At 45.0% G+C, this 21,122-nt stretch overlaps 1 protein-coding gene across 1 annotated transcript in view; it reads right to left on the bottom strand.

Annotated features, from left to right (window-relative positions):
* PAX2 (paired box 2) overlaps positions 1 to 21,122 on the bottom strand; it is a 165,900-nt gene that overhangs the window by 46,589 nt on the left and 98,189 nt on the right. The window contains exons 4-5 of the mRNA XM_026068700.1: positions 3,838 to 3,896; positions 1,597 to 1,716 (exon numbers count right to left, since the gene is read on the bottom strand). Of these exons, the coding sequence (XP_025924485.1) occupies positions 1,597 to 1,716; positions 3,838 to 3,896 (179 nt within the window). The remainder of the gene's footprint in view (positions 1 to 1,596; positions 1,717 to 3,837; positions 3,897 to 21,122) is intronic.

Consider the following 21,122-nt stretch of genomic DNA (forward strand, 5'->3'; position numbering starts at 1 on the left):
AAGCCAGATTGAGCTACTTCATTTTCAAATGAGATACCAAGGCACCATGTTGAGAGCTGGTGATCACAAAGCTGGAATGCGTGCAAACTTGTTCACAAAAACCCCAAATACTGCCAAGAGGTTTGCACAACTATTAGAGAAACTTGTCATTCTGATTGAAATGTCACTGTTTCCTGTATATATAATGATGAGAGGTACTGGAGGGGTCTGTAATGTTTGCCGACTCCTATTCATGACATTCTCTGACTTTGAGGCATTTGTTCAGCCCTTCCATTGCTATACTTTTCTCTTACTTGGGCCCTACTGCCATCTAGCTGGGAAATGGATCTTCCTCTGGGGCCTGATCCAATTTCCAAAGACTTCAGCAAAAATCTTCCCATTTGCTTTAATGGGAGCTGAATTGGATCCTTGCTTACAGCCTCTGGTTTTACTTTGTATTAGGAAGAAAGGGGCCACAACAATTGCCTTTTTCTTGAGATTACTGAGTTTATTTGGATCCAAAACTTACAGATGTGACCCTCACAAGAAAAAACATGGAGAAAATGACTGGCATAACCCCAAAGTGCAGCATCTCTACTGGGGGGGCTTTTTTTCCTCACCATGTATCATGGAGAACCCTGGCGTTATGCCACAGCCTCAAGCTTACAGCACACAGCACAGTGAGTCACCTTTACTGCTAGTAGGCCCCCCATGCAACAGGCAACAGTGGAAAGCAACATAATAAAGGCAAGGCAGAACCGAACAAACTGATCAGGTACTACTCTTAGGAAAGTTCACCTCCTGGTCCTCAATTTTTTAATGTATCCAAATAAAAGAGCAAGATTTAAATCAAAAAAGATTTACAAAGCCACCATAACAGCACCAAGACCTTACCCACCTCTCCTGACCTTGTCCATCTGGACCTGGGGCTCCAGCTTTTGGCTCATTTCAAGATTCACTGTGCCCTGAGTCCTGCCCAGCAGGTAGGAAAGAGAAGGAGATACCTTAATCCTAATTTCTCAGGGCACTAGGGAAGGCCTAGATAACACCTTAGGGCCACAGAGCTCAAAGACCTCCTGTTCTGCTTTCAGATTGTTACAAGCATGGCAGTTCTGCTGTGGTAGACGCTACCCACTGAAAACTGGGCCCTTCTGATCACATCAACTAATGTAGCTCATGGCATATCATAGGGGAGAAACTTGTTTGCAAGGGGAGTGAAGAATCCTCCCACATTGCTGGTGCTTCTCCGAGATGGCATTTTGTTAGAAAGTGAGTGAATCAGGAAAACCTTGTTTGCCTGCGGTTCAAAGTCCAGGCACCTGCTGGCACCTGGGGAGTTCAGCTCCAGCCGTTTCCAGCAGTGAATGAACTTGGGATCGGCTCCAGCAATGGAGACGGCTCTCTGCCTGCTGAGCAGATGTCTGGAGAGCGCAGCCTGTCACGCAAAGGCCTCGGAAGAAGAACGTTCCAAGCCAGCAGGKCAGTGGCGGGGAACTGGTCTCTGTTGCTAAAACTGATCTAGCCCCTGGAGCAGCTGCAAACCTTGGCCTGAAATTGGAGCCTGTACATGGGGACAAAGAATATAAAAGGGAGGATGAACTTCTCCCCTCCCCCTACCTTCATCACGTTTCCTCTTCTCGCCATTCGACCGAGGAATCCCCAGGATCCCGTTAATGGAGTAAGAGCCCACTGGATCATTGGAGGCACTGGAGACGGGAGGGGATGCTGTGCTGGGCACTGGACAAAACGAAAAGGAAAAAGGGCCATGAGGAGAGCAGCACAGCACTCAGGGAGCCCCCAGCTGAAAGCTACACATGCCACCAGTCTCACAGGAAAGCCTGGGCGCTAAACAGAATCCCAGTCCCTCACAGTGAAGGACTCATACTAATACTCCTGTACCACTAAATTCCAGCTTTGCCAGTCTGTTCCTATACTGTTGCTCCACAGCCTTCCAGTTCAGGGCCAATAACAATAAGCAAGTGTATTCCATCAAGAACTTATACCTTGTCATTATGTCCCAGTTCAGAGCAGGCTTCCCAGTGCATGCCAGTAGAATTGAGTGCAATGTCTGCATAGGCCACATTCTCTAGTGACTTTCTAATCTATCCATATTTTGACAAGAGCTTAATACAGATCATTTCCTCCCAGCATTTATCCACCAGGAATGCACATATTCTGTCTTAGCCAGACCAGCCTCTTACATGTCCACCCAGTACACTCAATGAAAATTCACCTCCTCTTAGCATAGTTTAGAAGCGTTTCAGTGTTTAGGCCAAAAAATTCAGTTCCCTATTAGAACAAATCATGAGTTAATGATACGTACTCCAACCCAGATTAATGACAATCTAGTGTCTCCCTTTTGCACTGACCAGTGTAGACAAGCAAACTCCTCCTGCCACTCAGGGCTGGCCAGGTTTTCTCATGAGTTCCAGTGTATCAGAAATGACAGTTCATCCAGATTAGAAATAATCACTTCATGATAACCAGGGTTTTAGAGTATAGAACAAGTGGAATTATGCATCCAGCAGGCAAGCCTATTATATCCCAGTGTGCCCCAGTAATTAGGAGCATACCCCAGTTCTTTCATAGCTTATCCATACCCATCATTCAAGCCATAAAAAATTGAACTAAAGCAATTAATACCTTCAATTCAAGCTTTCCAGGATGGAGCAGAACCTGCCAACACTGTCCAATGTTGACCCACACTTCCTGATACACCCCAGAGCAATGGGAAGCTCCAGTAGCAGCACTCACAGTCACTATTTCAGCTCAGCCAGTGCATTCCCTAGACACTGCAGTGCTTCTCCAAGAAGGAATAATATCTGCCAACTCCATCTGGTGTGGTCAGTGCTTCCCAGTCCCGTGAGCAAGTCCAGTTAAAAAGAGCATCCAGAAATGCTGTTCCATAACAGCCCATTAATTCCATTATGTCCCTGAACACAGTTCACGTACAGGGTTATATCTGGCAGCTCTGTCCATATAAACCAGCACTTTCCAGTAAATCTCTGTACTGCAGCTGATTGCCAGTAACCAACAGTATCTAAGACAGTGTCTTAGGCCACAGCTGGCCACTGTATTTCACAGTATCCCAGAATACAACATGTTTCTTCCTGCTCTGAATTGTTACTGGTAAGAGCATGTTAACAACAGCAGGCATATACAGCATACAGACCACAGAGACATCAGTGAAAGATATCACACATCTAGCACAGTGCCTTTAAACACAACAGACTAGTAGACATTTAGATGTTTGGAAGCTTTATTACAGTCTCCATCTTCTGCTCACCTCAATAAAGCCATCTCCCCTAGCAGCAAATGCATTTTCTCAGTGAAAAACGCCTATGGGATACCTGACTGCAGGACTAGAACAATGAAGAACTTAGTTGCAAGGTATCAGGAATATCTCACTCTAATCTGTGTATTAAAGAAATGGACCAGTTCCAGCAAAGGAAAAGAAGAGAAACAGGGAAAGARAAGGGAAAGGCAAGTTGGACTAAGAAGGAGACAAAAAGTGAAGACTAGAGCTTAGATAGGATAGTGGTAAATGCTTCTCTCTAGGGAGGAAAAGGAGTGAAAGTAAAATGGATGTAGAGGCAGAATCACTTTGGGCAAGCTCCTACCTTGAGCCAGTTTCTCTGCCATGATACCCCTCTCTGCAATGTGATTAAGGCAATGGAGAACAGAAACTTTGATTTCTGTTGAGCTTTCTTTCCCCCCGCCCCCTTCTCCCTTTTGCTCTGCCCTAGCATCTGCTTGTCAGATTTTGTTCCCTCAGCTGAGCTTCATCCTAATTTCCACTTGTCCTGTCACCCGTCATGCCAGCCTTCTTACCGATAGTATGTCCTGGTGCAGTCACACCTGTCCCGCTCCCGTCTGGTGTTGGGTGGAAGGGTTGCTGAACTTTGGTTCTGATAATCCTGGAAAAGAGCAAAATGTGTTCAGAATTCAGCTCCTCATACAACTTCTCTGTGCCTTTGTATACCAGCAATCCCAGTTATCAGAACCTGAAAGCCCGAGCTGATGTTTGGGTGCAGCAATTGGTGGGGTAGAGTGACTTCTTTTGACTCCCTATGGTCATGATTCTACTGCTTTAATGGTCATAGGACTTTAGAGTCAGTTCCAGAAAGATTGTCCTTGCTGGCTCTGTCCTCCCCAAACCTGGATATTCACTACATAGCTATGGCGCTCAATGAACAAGCTGGGATCCAGTCTCTCCTATGTGTTAGCAACTACATTATCATTTATGATCTGATTGCAGGATGCTCACTTCCAGCTTGGTCATCAGCCAGTCTTTGCAGCTAGTAGAGCCACTGCTAGATTTGCAAACAGTGCAGATTTCATTGTGTTGTGTGCCTAGAAAATACTTTTCTGGCTTTGAACTGAATGATTTGAACTTACAGAAGGCTCTACAAAAGCCCTTGTCCTTCCTAAACAAGTAGTTGGGAGCAGAAGGCATCAGTGGGAAGTGGTGATGGGATATAGATCACCAGGAAAAAAGAAGCTGCAGCGAAGAGATACCTTTGGTGTTTATCAGGTGGTAAATGAATGTAGCATGGGAACCCAAAAAAGATGCCTCAGTGAATGCCACAGAGCTCATAATGCAGCTCAGATTGAAAATAAACTGAGCTGTAATTGTCAGTGCTCCAGTTCTTGTTACATGAAATCTTTCACCTCTAGGTCACTGGTTCAAATCCAGCTGAGGTCAATGATGAAAGAAAATCACTAGCACCTAATACTTGACTGGGGGGGGGGGGCTGTCTACTGGCAGATGCTGGGTATTTGTGGCTTAGGAACTACTCTTTCACCAAGGAACTTCACAAATAAGCCATGAAGTGCAGAGGCCATGGAGACAAAATTCCCTTCTGAGATTAAAACGAGTCTCTCCAATTAGGGTGAAGGTGCGTATGCTCTTTGCGCTCAGTTTCTGGAATTGTCAGCCCTGCATTATGAGAGTTTTAAACTCTCCCCAAATATCTCTCCAAAAAGTGAAAGCAAATAACTCTGGCATTCTCCCTGCCCACCCAAGGGCTTCTTGTAGAAGGCTGTACTCCCTGAAAAACACATTCTAAAGAATAAGTTGGCAAAACTTCAAAGAGCAGATGTGTGTCTAGTGGGCCATATGTCATGGATAAAGCAGCATTAGAGATAGACAGAGACTTTGAGAGGACTTTTTTGAAAAAGCATGACTTCTGAGAGAGAGAGGTTCTTAGGAAAGAGAAGCATATTTCAAAGCTTATCACTTCAGCATGTTAGTAAATTCAGTTATATACACGATGAAACCTGGACGGTAATTGGAGTGGCAGAGAACATGCCTGGGACTTAGCTGGAGACAGGTAATGTCAAGGTTCATAGCTTGGGATGGAGATTCAGATCCTCATTACACATAGTTCAGTGGTACCAGGAATCCTAATTTATAGCTGCTGAGGACCTAGGTAGAAGGTCTCAGAGGCCCTGGGGCTAAGAGGCTGGATTCTGAAGCCATGCTGATTTTCACTAGCCGAGGAGCTGATCTAAGAAGTCTATGCCAGGGCAAATAATACAACTTTTTTCTTCCTTTTTTTTTTCTCTCTCACATTCTCCCTAAAGCCCCCTGAAGTGCCACTCTGGTTGTGTGAGTTTATTGATTCCCCCCAGCCCAGAGAAACAGAAAGAGGGGATGGGGTGCAGGCAAAGGGATGGAAATAGAAAGCTATAAATTATTTGTGACAGGAAAGCAATAGTGCCAGAGTGCTGAGCACAAGTCCCGTGTCACTATTAGATTCCTTTTAGCCTGATGACACTGTAAAAGAGGTTAAGTGTCTGATGGAATCGTACACCTTGGGGGCAGGGGCAGTCCAGGAGCAGAACAAGCCACAGACAGCGGGTATATCAATTCTCCAGGCCAATAATATTCCCCTCATTGATCGCAACACAAAGTTCAAAAATCTCATTATAGCCAGGCAGACCTGGAACTTTTTAAAAATCAATAGAGTGATATAATGTATGTATACTTTGTATAAATGTATCTATCCATCCATCCATCCATCCATCCATCCAAAATCTGCCTGAGGGGGTCTGAGTTAACATACACATTTTACTGTGTTATGTTCTATTGTACTGTAGCATAGTGAATGGGTTAGATTTCCCCTGCAGCCTTAGATGACATATTATAAAATGTCCTATTAGCACTGAGATGACATCAGACAGTTCCAGTCATACTGAGAGGTGACATCAGACAGTTCAGCTTCTGCTGAGGGGATCCATAAGATGAGCCTAATTATACGGAGATGGCCAATCAAACTGTGCTGAATCATGCTGCATGCAAACTTCCAAGTTTTGAAAAGCTATTTAGAATAGAAACAGCCTGTGGAACAATGGTGGTGTAAAAGTCCTGTCCATAATGCTTCAGAAACTGAGGCAGGGGATGAAGAGGAAAGTTCAGTTTTCTTCCCCCTTGAGTTTGTGGTCTCTCAGCTGAGAATGCCAGTTAGTGCCAGCTGTGACTGTGTTTACTGAGATGTGTCCATTAGGAACTGGAATGAGACTCACCAGCTCATTTCACCAAGTAGCCGTCAGCTGGTAATGATTTTCGGTCACCACCAACCAGGGCCAGATTTCAACTAGTGACCCAGAGGTGAAAGGCTCTGCTGAAAAACATTTCCCTCTTAGGAATGAAACTAGTTTTGTGTCATGAGAAAGTGTCTGGAAACAGTGAGCAAAGGGGAGCATTTCTGTTTCTGCGACCACTAATGACTTGGATCAAATAGTTCTTGGCACTGAATGACTGAATCTAATGAAGTCTCAGCATTGAAGGTATTTCCTATGGTTGAAAGAAGAGGCAGATCATGAAGAGGCTTTCCCCAGCAGAGCTCCTTTGCCTTACAGCCATGGCTGAACTCTGGTATCGCAAGGAAAGAGAGTTCTCAGGACGCTAACCTGGAGTACAGCATACGGCAGTGCACCGCCCTGGGGTCAGTTTCTCTAGGGATGGTGATGAATGGCAGTGTCACTAGGAATTGGTGCTGGCACTTTAAGAGGCTTCAAAGGAGCCTGCTGTACACAGGACCACCTGATGAAACGGCAGATGAAAGATGAACAAAGCTGACCTGATCCTGTAGCAACACATGCAGCATAATAATGCAGTCTTTAAACTTCGGGATTGCTGAAAGCTTCTGACCCTTACCAGAGGCCTAAAAACACACTCAGCCAGCTCTGCTGCCCCAAACCTAGGATTTCTGGATTACTGCTATCTAAGAGGGAGCAAAACCTTGATCACCTCTTGCTGCTCTCGATGGCTTGTGCCTACCTCTAGACTCTGGAGAAAGACATGCCTATTACAGAACACTTCCTCAATCCTTCTCAAAAGAGGAGGGGGCACAAATCCTGGCGTGCCAGTCAGCAGTGCTGATTTCTTTAAGTAAATGCAGATTTTTCAAAAATCTTTCTTTTCTCAAAAAGAAATTGTCACTTTGAACTAAAGTCATCCCTGCTCTAATTCCATCACAGTCAGTGATTCCAATAACAGCATTTGTGTTTAATTAGGGGCATAAACTCATACTTACTGTAAATTCCCATTTTTCATTTTCCAGTGGGAGATTTTTGTATAAAATTGTCTACTTTGTGTTCAAAGAATATACACAGATTTAATACATAACCTTCTGAAGTTTCAGCAGCAGGACATTTAGAGATCTTTGACTGTAGTAAAGCAACTGAACTTCATTTTGAAATCTGAATTTAATATGTAATATTATGTTAAGTAATGGCATATTATATCATTACAGGACATATCATCACACCTGAATTATACATCCACTCCTGGAATTCGTGAGTTACCACAGTTGGCTTGTAGTAACACTTTCTAGWGTTAATACTTCAGACAGCTTCAACTGAAGCCAGCTGCCTGTTTCAGATGCTTCTCACTTTATTAAATATTCAGCATTAGGTCAGGAATTTCCAGTGATTGATTTCTGTTTTGTTATTTTGGAAGTTTTAATGCAATTCCTTTTTGCTGATTCTGAATACAGATGGACAGATAAAAATCATCTCTCCTGATATGACAATTGTAACCAGCTCTAATCAAATTTGATCAAGGATGTAGAAAAAAATCTTAAAGATAAAACTAGCTGAGACATAGTCCTTACTGAGAAGCAGAACTTGCCTTTCTTTGTTTGTAAACAAGCAAGTGAAAAATCACTTCTAAATCTGCCCAGGAATTATTTGCTGAAAGAATGACAGACTGTAAGAAATGTCCCCCTGCTTCTGTGACACTACTATCTAGACCCACTTCTAGCCTGATGCACTCTGTGGTTTCTCCTCTTCTACTATTGCTGGAAGAATCTGTAGACAATATTTCAAAGAAAAAAATCTTAGAAAGCTAGATGGATACCCTCTCGCTGTGTAGAAAGAAGCTGTCAGATGACAGCTATTCGGAGGAAGCTTTCCTTTGGTAATTTTACTTCACCGCTACAGAGTTCTTTACTGAGGCTGATGAGATGGAGAAGAGGTAGGTCTGAACCATCTAGGGCTCCAAGTTTAGCAATTCTTTTAATCCTGGAAGAACTGAGTGAAGTTGCACCAAGAAAAGGAATGTCCTGCTGCCCCAAGAAAACACCTTGACAGACTTCAAAAAGCATCAGCATCCTCACTTTGATCATAAACTTTTGCAATGGATTATTTTTCAGAGTGGAGGGATACAGTCCRCAGAGCACCAAACTCCTTTTAATTCTTTTGAAGTATTCATATTTTAAATGCTCCATATTAGAAGTGCATTACAAGACCCCGGGGTGTGCATTACTGGGCAATTAAAACAGTTCTTGGACAGCTAACGTTGCTAAGCTTCAGCCTCGTTCTCTGCAGTGCATCCAAGGGAGGCTGCGATGGCCAAGGAACATACACCCTGCTGTGCCTATCTGCTTAATTAGCACATGACTGAACCATGGGCTGTGCACACAGAGTATAGCAAGAACCATCCTGGAGAGGACCTGATGCAGGGCTAAATGACACAGCAATTCCTTCTCTGCATCAGTTCCCTTCCTACAAAGAGGCCGGTGACCATCCCAGTGTTGCTGGCATCAAAGTGCATCCGAGGAAGAGGGAGAACATGGAAGAACATGGAAGAGCCAGCTTTGGGCTCCTTGGTGACAGCTGCCATGGAGCCAACAATATTGCACCTGCAGGTTGGTGCTGTGCAGGCATAAAGAGCTCTGAACATGGCTTTGGTTCAAATAGGAGAGAGTCTTTTGTTTCTGCACAAGGGTCTAGGCTCAGCTGAAGTCACAGCTGAGCAAAAGAAAGGGAAGAAAGTCTTGTTTGCACAAAGTTCAAAATAGAAAGCAAGCTTCATAGCATGGTGAGGAAACATGACCAAGGGATTTGGGGGGTGAAGGAAAGGAAATAAAAGTCTGATAGAGCCTAATCTGACTTAAGGAAAGAGCTTTGGTTCCTTGCTCTGCCATGGACCTCTCATCAAGACTTTTGGACAAACTGGTATTTCTCTCTGTGCTCTGTTTCCTGCCTGAAGAGTGAAGATAGGAGCATTGCCTTGCCACCTGGGGCACAGTGAGGACAGCTGGAAGGAGGAGTGAAGGGCTTAGACTCCGTAATAACAGGGGCCAAGTAAGTGCTCCAGCGAACTGTAGCACAGTATTGGCTTCATTCCCCTGCTTGAAGCAGAAGTGGCATGTACCCTGCTGACAGTGGCTGTATGTGAAAGGAAGGGAGGTAGGTGAGAGCACAGGAGCTGTATTTCAGCTACACTGACTTCAGTGGTCAACTGCACATTTAAATTTGCATCAGCAGATGTAGTTGGAAGGATCAGAGCTGCAGTTGCCCCCCAAAAGCCATAACATAATTTCCATTAGGATGTGCCGGGGATAGTAGCTTCTCCTACTGCTCTCAAAATCTACTGCGACACTTGCAACCCTCAGAACAACAGCTGACATTGGCAGGAGCAGCCGACTCAGCTTCTTGCTAGCTGGCCTGAGGCTCTGGCACTCCCTGCCAAGACAGCAGAATGCCTCCAAAGCTTGCCACATTCAGGGGCCACGAGCAATATTCACACATTCAGACTCTCTCTTGTCATGAAAATTGTATTTCCTTCTCCCTACCTTTTGGAAGAGGAGAGAGAAGAAGGGTGATTGTATACTATCTTAGTAAACACAGATTTGATAGCTTGATTAGGCAGACAGACAGACAGACAGACAGATAAATAGAAGGTCCTAAGAGGTGTCTGGACAGGTATTATCTATTTCTCTGAAGCTTCCAAATAGATGAGAGATGGAAATGGAGATGCCTTGCATATCTCAAAACACAATCGCTGTCCTCCTTGAGGATGTCTGGCTCCTCATCTATTGTTAATCCTTGAAGCTCTATTGACTTCACTGGTGCTACACTGACATAATGCCTGAAAAGGTGGGGAAAAAGGGCCACTTCGTTCCAGGTTAGCCTGCTCTCATCAGACCACAAGAGAAAGTCCAATCCTGTCCTTTTCTCTTGCTGCAAAGAACATTTCTTGGCTGCRCTTTGAGGAGAGGTAGAATTCACAGCAACAGTTTTACTATCTGAAGGGCTTAGAGAGGAGCTAGGATTTTTTTGTTGTTTTAAATCAGTGACCCGTGATGACACCATACAGTTTTATTTCATTTAATTTGAGCAGAGCATTAATGTTCAGCTTCTAGCAGATCCCTGCCCATTCCAGTTCTGCTGTGTTACACACTACAAGTCCAGAAGTAAGGAAGAGGGGTGGAAGGAAAGCAGGGCAAGGTGAAAGCTGCCTGCCTTCCTGGGGGGGAGGTTTGTGCCAGGCAGGGGGATATTGGCCTGCCAACTCATCCTGGTGAGCAGCAACTCACACAGCTTCATGCCACTGGTGCTCCTGGCGCTGATGGTGTTCAGCCCTATGGGTGTAGGCTACCTAGTCTGACCTCCCAGAATAAATTGCAGCATTAGGCTTTGAGAAACATTCTCCCGTTTATCCAAGTGGATCTGTGTTAGCCCTTTGCACAAGGGCACAAAATCCTCCTGGGAAACTGAAGGCATGCTTAGATAGTTGCTGTGTTCTGCAAAGCTGTGGCTACACAGCCATCGAGACCCAGGCCGACTAGCTTAAAGCCAGCTAGAGTATGTCTACATGAGCTACAGTCAAGCAGTGACTGCAGTGTAGAAATGTCCTGAGTGTTTCTACTTTTATTACGCTGAGTTCACATTTGGAGGGCTTTCTTTGCAGTCAGGAAAGCCAGAAATTCATTAAAATCTAAACATCTAGAAGATGTCATGCAATTTACAAAATATGGGAAGCAAACTGGATCCAGGTGTAGATGCTTGTCATCCCAGGTTTAAGGAAAATTAAGGAAAGCTCCAAGAACAAAATGGGTTCTGCTGATCTTGGACTTACTTAGAAACATGGGCCTCGGAGGAGCCACCTGGGTCATGGTGTCCAAATAAATTCTAGTATCATAGGCAACCGGGGAGCAGATATTCGACTYGGAGCACCCATGAGAATATCCATTCCAGCAGCTACAGACCTATCAGTCCCCCTCAACAAACTCATGATCTCTATGACAAAAGACGAAAAGCTTAAAGAACTACAATAAGCCGCAGGAAGAGAGCAGGAGAGAGTGAAGGCATTGCCAGTGGCTACATCCCTTTCACTAGCAAGAGGTTTGTTCAATGAAAACGTTCAGATATCTTTGAGATCTTAGGAATTAATCATTTTCTGAGAGTACATCTGCTCAGCGCTGCAGTTCAAAGCAACAACTTCTGTACCTCCAGACTGGCCTGCTCGGGTCCTGTTAGCAGCGCTGCCGCGGCAGCATGGAGCTGGCGCTGGGTACAGCTCTATGAGCTGCCAGCACGCCAGTGACCGCCGCGCAGCCTGGGCTGCGACTGGCAGAACAGGGCCTGTGCCAGCAGGTGAGTTAAGAAGACTTACAGAAACACATGGGCTTGCCAAGGTTAAATATCTTAATCTGGAGCATGGGAACTTTTAATTGAAAGCTTTGCTTTGAGCCCGTTTTCAGTTATTAAAATTCAGGAGCCTGTGCTGAATTCCTTGTGGACATTCATTTTGATTAACAGAAGACATGTGTGCACTAGGAAGAGTCTTGAACTGGGAGGAAACAGATAAATGCAGCTAATATTCTCAGCTCTCTTGCAAGTCTCTTCATACTTGGTATTTTATGTAAAACCTCAGATCTTAAAGATAAGCAATTATGTGCAAATCTCAGCTTTCATTTAAAACCAAGGTATTTCTGGCTCTCACAACTGCAAAGAACAGGTGGGAAGTGGGCCCTGGCTGTCTCCCAAAGGCCCAGAACCAGAGGCAAAGAGAAAGAAACCCAAATACATTCTTATTTACAGTCTTGTGAATTTTATGCTGGTCTCTCACTTTTGGAGAGTATTCACTCAGAATTTTTTAAATGTGGGGCTTGGCAGCCTTGTATATTAGGAGTGTATTATCTCTATATGCTGTAGAGTTCTCCRTTTCAGTATTCACTTGAGTCTGTTGGGGAGTGATCCCATTTATGTGGGTGTTACCTTACTTTTATCAGAATCAGTGAAAAATTTATAATGGAAAATGATGTTTGACCAAACTCAAAAGAGTACTGGGAATGTGTCAGTTTAGATCTAATGTTATTTTTACATTGGGTTTTAAAGAAGCAAACAAAATTGTGAGAAGAGTTTCGGCCCTGTCAGAATGGAAAAAAAATATATTTTTTTCCTTTTAAAATTACCTTTTTCGGTGTATTTGAGGCTATGTTAAAAAATAAATTTCTAATCATACTTTTTGATTTTATTAAAACAGAAGATTCCAACTATACTGAAATGTAGTTGTAGAAATTTTCCTGAAGTTCTGATTCAAAATAAAAACCACATTGAAAGGTTGRAAGTTTCTGGAGAAAACCTGAATCTCTCCCTTCCTGTTCTAGTCCTTTACTGCTTTTTATTATTTATTCCTTGCTTTATTATGTTGCCTAAAGCAGCCAGCCACAGGCTAGTGCTCCAGGATGCTGGATGCTACGTAGACTTCCAATATACAGTTGTTGCTCATCTCAAAATAACGTAGTCTAGTTTTCATATTAATAGAACAGAGTCATCTTTCTATAACCAGAGGACAAATCTGGAGCCAGTCTGCATGACTCCATGTAAGTCGCAAACAGGTCTGAAGTTTCAAGAGTATGAGCTATCTGTTGGTKTAGGTGTCTGTGTTGTGTTTGTGGGCTAACAGCACTAGCATTTGTCCCTTAGCGTGTTTTAATTTATCATATGATGTTGTGCGGACATGTTTGTCTTTGCCTATAGAGCTGTATTTATGACTGTGACTATATGCAGTTAGACATTTGGGTCACATATTATATTCAGACCCCATGAAGAACTAATAGATGTTTTAATAAACATTTATTCAACCATTACAGTTTTTAACAGAGTTTAATAGGCAGATAGGCTGTTCAGATCTGTGGCTTATAACCGTCAACAGCTAGCTATATTGATGTTTTTGTACAGCACCCAGCACAGTTATTACAGATAATAAGTCATAATCGTCCAGAACTCATCCACAGCAAGGCTATAATATCCATTATGTAATATCTAACGTATTAATACTGATACACGATTTACGTGGAACCTCGCTATATTATAAGGCTCATACTTCTGTAGGTTTTTGCCTAGTTGTATAAATTTGCGAGTGCGGGTCTGTTTTGTTTTTAAATGGTGTATCTGGCATCCATTTAATAAACTGCAGAAGCATGTGTTTTTCGTGGGCCTTGGACAACTTGGCTATTATTTATTTCCCCTTGCGTTACAACTGGCATGGCTGGCAGAGAGCGCACTGGACTTTGGAGTGCTGCTGTTCTCGCCCCTGTGTAAATACTGTCCCTGTCCATAGGAGTTAGCAGTCTCGGGGTCTACCTACATATGGCTATGCAAAATAACTAATTTGAATTAACTGAAAGTGTGAAATTAAAATGGTCTAGTTAAACTACATTACACCTCTGACTCCCTTGTTTAAAATTAAGACAGCTTTAATTTAGTTTAGCTTAATTCACTTTGGAAATGAAGTAAACTAAATTGAATTTAGGACGCTCCAATTTTGAATGAGCATCCAAACAGCATTTTAATGGTTTTAACCAATCCACTTTCAAAGTTAAGTCAGATTAATTTTCTTGCTTGCCTCTGTGTAAACAAGCCCGTGGCCCGTTCTGTGTCACTGAAGCCATCTCGGCCGGGACTCCTTCGGCAGCTGCCGCCTGGCGCGCGCCGGCGCCCGGCAGCAGCGGCGCTGGAGGGACCCCCGAGGCGGGCGCTTGCGGCCCCCGCCTGCCCCTGCAGGCAGCCCCCCCCCCCCCCGAGCGGCAGGGGAGGCAGTGGCCAGCGGCCGCTCCGGGCTGCTTTGCCAGCGTCTGGCGCTAGCGGGGCACATGGAGAAGAGGTACAAAAAGCGATTAACCGTCGGCAGGCCGGAGCTATAGTTTTTAATTGTTTGAATGTTACTATTTAGGCTTTTGCAGTACTGTATTGTGCCTAGTTCTGGGAAATTACAAGGTATCTTTTCTGAAAATCATGATATTCTAGAGAACTTCGAGTGTTTTTATCCAGTTCCATTATTTCAAAGCAGTCTGAACTAGGTATTTGTTCACCTAATGGATCAGCATACCTCCAGCTGTAAATTAACATTTATTTCATTGTTTGAGTCAACTTAGCATAGGGACAAGGTCTGATGCAATAAGGATTGGTAGGTGTAGGAGTACAGAGGGACAGAGGCAATGGTATTTAGAAAACTATACTACTTTTACATTTTTTCTTGAATATTTTGTAGTCTAAGAAGACAGAGGGTACGTAAGGTGGCCTGAAGATTTTATCTTGCCATTTTTTAAAGGGCAGTTGCAAAATCAACCATGAACAAAGCAGTTGGAGAAGTAACCCAGAAGCATATTTTTTCATGCACAAATGTTAATATTTTAAAGAATAATTACGGAAATTTCAAAATTTTCATTACCTTGCTTAAATTCAAAACCGCTCCAGGTATTTGGTCAAAGCATATTTTAGTAGGAAAATGTTGTCAAACATTATTTTTATCGGAATGCAAAGAAGCCCTTGAAAAACTGCATTTTGGAAAATCTCAACTCAGATAAAGCACCTGCCCTAAATCTTTGCTAAAAAGTCAACCAGAGAAGCAAACAAACCCCCAAACAAAGCAAAAACCACTTCCATCTCTCAAGCCATTAAGTACTTCTTGATTACATGGTTCGGTTATATTTTTGTGCACTTGTTTTTTATGGAGTTAGTGCTAATGAATCAATGTTGTTTGACAGATACTACAGTCTCAGATCTTTGGCTGGTGTAAATTAGCTTAGCTTCATTGAAACAGTTACCGGTATAATATGATAAGGAGACAGTCCTATATATAAATGTGCTTGCACAGAATGTATTTGTGTGTATCTGGATATCTGTCTCTATGCAGCTGGCTAAAAAGATACCACTACAAGTAAAATATAGGCTTTTAGCAACACATCAGTTTGCATGACTTTTTCTGTATGCTGGTGTGGATAAACATCTGTATAAGGATAAACTGATGTATCAGTGCGTGCGTATGCTTGTGCATTTGTGCACACATTCATCTGCATGTATGTCAGTTGGCAGGTATGTTCCTACTTCTGCGTGTGATCTGGCTGCAGCACTCTCTGAATAGCAATGAGCTCAGTAAAAGCATGTATATACTTGTATCTGCATGTGCGTCTATCTGCATATGGATGTGCTTGCGTGATGCCTGTGGATGTGTTAATTTTTGTGTGCCTGTATGGAGTACGTGTGTGTGTCCCTTCTCGGAGATGGATGTCTTCTCGCTGGGACTGGGTGTGCTTTCACTCCCTGGAAAGGCAGCATCCGGCAGCAGCAGGAGCACTGCCTGGGCATCAGGAGAGCTGGCTCCTCGTCCCCGCCGCTCTGCTCAGGGGCTCTGTGACTCTGAGCAGGCTGTTTTAACTCACTCTGTGCCTCAGTTTCCCCTCCTATCTTTTCTCTGCAAAGGCTGTGGACAAAGATTGTCTTTTACTACACGGGTATGTGTAACGCCGCATATGATGGGGTCCTGGTCCTGACAGGATCCTCTGGTGTTACACCAGTGCCTTTCAGTAGCATTCACCCCTGCGTGTGCGTGCCTTGTGTGGGAGGGTTTGGGTGTGCATCTGTGCACTTTGGGGCTGGCTGTTCCTACTTTTGTGGAAGAGTTTATCTATCTCCCCCATATATGTACGGTGCAGAGGGAGGTGGAAGGGAAGGAGTTATTAAATGCCAAGCGGATATGCAATAAATCCCATTGATTTTACAAACTCCAACTTGTCTTCAATCTCTTTCCATTCTTTATCCTGGGGGCATTGCAACAAAACCCTATTTTAAATACCTTTTCTTCCCCTTCCCCCACTCCCCCTCCTCCCACTCCCCAAAAAAGTGTCAATATTTTATTTGGATTTTTAACTTCGCTCCATAACAGTTGTTTGACCTCCTGACTTGTGCGAGTCACATAAATTCTGGGACTTTATTCAGGAGCCATGTTCCTGCTATTGAATAAGCAATTTGGGAGGGTGAATTAATGACTTGTGCTGTTGCTGGAAAGTCCCTGAAGAAATATTAAAATTGCTTGCAGACTGAATCAATACTCACTGAACACCCAGCATGAGGACCTAGGCTTTTTAATGGCTACAAACAGCCGACTTGGTCGAGGAAGGGGAATTCCTGTGCACACACCATGCGCACACGCACATACACAGCAGCCTTCCCACATCCTCTCTGTCGTTTTCCATAATAGCCAATTCTTAGACACAAAACCTGGTTATAGCTCATGCCTCCGGTGCCCAGAAAAGGGCTCGTGAGATGGCTCCCCTCTCCCACTACCCATAAGAGCATGCAGGATTTGCAAAAGCTGGCCATTTGGGCCTTGCGTTAAGTGCTTGGGTTAGCAGGCTCTGGCAGAGCCTCGGAGACACAAGGAAGGTTTCTTGTGTTTGTGGTCCTGTGCACGTTTTATGTGGGCACACTGTTCCTGTGTGATGGGGAAGGACGCTGGTGCTATGATATATCTGTGCGTGCTAGCAGGGTTTGGGAGGAGGGTTTGCTGTTGTGCTGAGGCATGGCTGTGAGATGATGCTGTTGCTTTGGGTATTCAATAGCCTTTGCATCCTTTCATAGTGTGGGCATGTTGCATTTATATTATTCAGTTGCTTTTGCTTTGTTATATCGGTCTGTGTTATGGTGAGTCCTGAATGCCACGTACCCCTGCTTGCGTTAGTAGTGACTGCATTGGGCTTTTGGTTATTGAGCAAATGCGTCACTTCACTGTATGGGTTTATTTCAGTGGCTGTGGGTGCAATCCTGCATGGTCCTGAGTGCCCTCAGGGTCTCCTAGCCTCACCAGGACGTGAATGTGCTCTGGCTTCGGGCTGTTACTGTTTATTGCTCCCCAGACCGACAGCGGCCAGATTTTGCACGCACACGAAGTTTTGCTCTCGGGKCCCTTTGCCAGCGGTGGGTTTTGTTGTTGGAGTTTTCAAGTCCCCTTTGAGAAGGCAGCGCACAAGTTTTGCCATTGTGCTTTTGAATGGCTGTTTTGTATGCGCTTGTTGGGCAGCTCTTATTGTGTATTAACACCGGGGTGGGTGTGCTTTGTATGACCGCATGTCCGTCCCATTGATTGCAGCAGGATTATTTGGTAATTGTGTGTCTCCGTGATTGAGTTAGTGTGCATTTCAGGGCTCCTGTGTATTGAATAATGATGTCAGGGATTGGGTTGTTTGACTGGGTAATGGCCTCTTTTCAGTGTTGTGAGTGAATGTGTCCTTCTCGTGTTTCCCTGTGTCGGCTGGGGCGGGATCATTTACACTAGGTGATTCCTTAAGATGCTCACATGCGGTACGCAGAATATCCCTTTGGTTCCCAAGCGCTCCCTTCCCGTGGGACGTGCCGAGCTACCTCGCTGGTGCGTGTACAGCACGCCTAGCGCTGCTGGTCTGCCTGGCTCACCGCCACAGGCTCCAGGGAATGGTCCAGCTGTGTGTATGTGTCCCATGTATGTCTAAGGCTATGTGGATATGTTTAAATGTGTGTACTTACTGGCACCCTTCTGGTCTAGATAAGACTTGTCAGTTATGTTTTCGAGCAAGTCTCCAAGTCCTGAGTTTCTGGAAGCAAGACTACACTGTGCAGTTCCAAATAGATTTGCCTGGATCTGTGGAGATCTATGAATGACTACATAAGTCTACAGTGAAGTGCGTATTCGCCTTTGCAAGGGTCTTCTTGTGTGACTTTCTATATGAACACATAGAAGGGCACCTGTGTGCATTAGCAGATGTGTGTGGTGTGTGGGTGGCTGCCTGCAGATGTTCAAGTGTCTGAATTGACCAGGGTCTTCCATATATGTAGGAATGAATGGGATTCTGTGTCAGCAGTGTTTACTTGTAAATATATGTGCTAAGATATTTTAAATGTGCAATGAATCTCTGGGTTTCTGAATCATGTGCATATTGTGTAGTAATGCCCTGTGACAGTGCAACCACGTTTGGTCACTTGAAAAATAAACAAGGGATCTCCGTTATTTTTCTGCTGATGATTATGTGTCACTGCTGCACGGATTTATTTGCTGTGTGCAGGCAATGTGGCACTAGGACCATTCTGTGCTTTGTGAGGCGTCAGGATTTGGCCCAGCAACAGTCACATCCAGACAAAGACATGGCTGGGACTACAAAAGATGAAGATGACTTCCCAAGAGAGCTCTCAGGTGTATCCTGTCACCAAAATATCCCTTCAGGGGAAGGCTTGTGACCTCTCCCAGTCAGGTGATCTCTACTGCTGGGGTTTAGCAAGCCAATGAGTTTAGCTAATATTTCTCAGTGAGGTTGCTAACAGGTAACTCCTTTCCTCCTCTTTGCATTAGCTCAGGCCGTGTTACTGCCTCTGCCTTCTCCTTTGGGCTCTCCCACTCTTCCCCCTTCCTCCTCCGTTCTCCTGCCTGCATTTGACCTTGAACAGGTGACACCGTGCTTAGCCCACCCACTGCTTTACCGGTTCCCTGCTCCTCACGCATCTCGGGTAAGGGGGAGAGGAAAAGCGAGTGAGTGAGCAAGTGAGAGAGAGAGAGAAAGAAAGACCTGTTTGGAAATAATTGGAGGCTGTTAAACAGAGGAGCCCAGCATATCACTCCGGTAATGGAAATAAATTCCATTGTATTTGCATTTTAATTTTCCACATAAACAAAGGCCCGGAGTGTGCTGGCTTCGCCAGAATCACCGGCCAGAATTTAATTAGAAATGAAAAGTTTATAGGGTCCTCTTTAATGCGATTAATGCACAGTTAACATTTATCACATACATATGCTGGAATCGCCTTTTTTAAGCAACCACCGGCCATGAAATGAATTTCTTTTCAACTTTTTTAGCGTGTGTGAGGAAGGCTGTCTCTGGTGAGGCGGTCCAGTGAGCACACTCCTGACAGCTTGGTAAACTGCAGCCCACAGAGGCTTAGCAGCCCCCTTCCTCACGGAGGAAAGTTCAAGGTGGCTTAGAGGGAAGCATGGTCTAGTGGTTAAAGCCTGAGGTTGGGAGTCAGGGGATCTGGGTTGTATTCCCAACTCTGCCACATGCTCGCTGCATGACTGACTTGCTCTCAGTGTCTGTTTCTCTGGGTGTTAAAAAAGAAATCAGCTGGAAGAAGATATCTCAGCTGCAGACCCCTGTGTGTCTCAGGCTCTCCAGAAAGTAGCCCAGCCTTGCAGTATGGGAGCTGGATTGGATCCTGCACTGTGCTGACCTCTCGGCTTGTCTCCCAGGGCACGAGCTTCCCTGCGTGGGCTGCCGTGGCGGGAGAGCGCCCTGCACAGCGCTGCCCGCCTGCGCGGGACCCGCCTGGGGCTCCTGCAGGGACGTCTCTGCACAGACGCTAAGAGGCCCGCATACCGCTGCCGTCCGCACTGCTGCCCAGCCCTTCTGCCCTGGCTGCCTGCACRTGCCAGGCAGAGCCGATCCTGCGGCAGGGATGCGTACAGATCTCGCACTGCCTGTGCGACACACGTCTTCCTGCCAAGGGGCGTCAGGTGAGAAGGAAACAAACTCGTGCCGTGTGTCATGGGAGGGAGCCCTGGCAGGCTCGCCTGCCGTGAAGGACCTGTAGTGTCTGCTGAGGCAGCTCAGATGTTTCTTAAGTGGATCCTCCCATGCTGCTTTAGTCCAAAGACCTGCTAGGAATGGCTTGAGAGATACTGGAATCATGAAGCCTGAACCGCAGATCCTAACATAAACCTGATGAAGACCAGCTGCTGGTCCTGCCTGGTGGTACTACTCCTCCCTCACCTGGAGGGGCTCAGCCCCCATGAGTGCTTAGAAAAAGCTTTAAGCTTGTCTGCTGGTGAGCACTGGGAAAGGAAGTCTAAGTCTAGACAAATTATCAATATCTTTCCCTTGCAGAACAAGACACTGAGATAAAAGATCAAAGGTGAACACCTCCCTTGTGAGCCTATGCCCACCTGCCACATCCAGGTGGGGATCAAGCTTGTCACATTCCTACCTCCTCTTGGCTCCCGGAGGCTACCACACTGCCCTGTCTCCTTCCTTTCCGTTACCACCACCAGCACCCCCGTTGTATGTCCGTTTTTCCCCCTCTCCTGCTCTGACTGCCCAGACAGATGAGGACCTAGAGCCACCTCCCGGCTTCCATTCTTCCTTTTCTGGCATGCAGACAAGCCGAGCAAATATACCAGGCCCATGGGTACACAGTGTTAGCATGTTAGGAACACAGCAGGGGAAGGAGGAACATGAAACCTCTATTGATCCCTTGAGGAATGATGTCCCTTCCTTATCTTATCAGATTCTCTTCACTCTTCAATTATAGTCTGTTGAAATTGGCCTCTTAACCTAAACAAGATAACCAGGGTAATGAGGAGAAGAGTGCGAGGGGAGGGGAGGGGAGAGGAGGAGAGAGTCCAGGGCATTAAACTATGGATACTATTAGAAATATCTCCTCTAGCATAACCCCTTTCACCCTCACTGTCCCCAGGTACCACCTTCCTGCAGCCCTGGATCCTCTATAAGATATACTAGCACACATCCACAACCTTCCAAATACATGATACCGTATACACACGTTCCCTCAGACATGCTAGGTACCCCCGAACAGGCACATGT

This window comes from Apteryx rowi, unplaced genomic scaffold (genome assembly GCF_003343035.1).
Source record: "Apteryx rowi isolate R43461 unplaced genomic scaffold, aptRow1 scaffold_279, whole genome shotgun sequence".
NCBI lineage: Eukaryota > Metazoa > Chordata > Aves > Apterygiformes > Apterygidae > Apteryx > Apteryx rowi.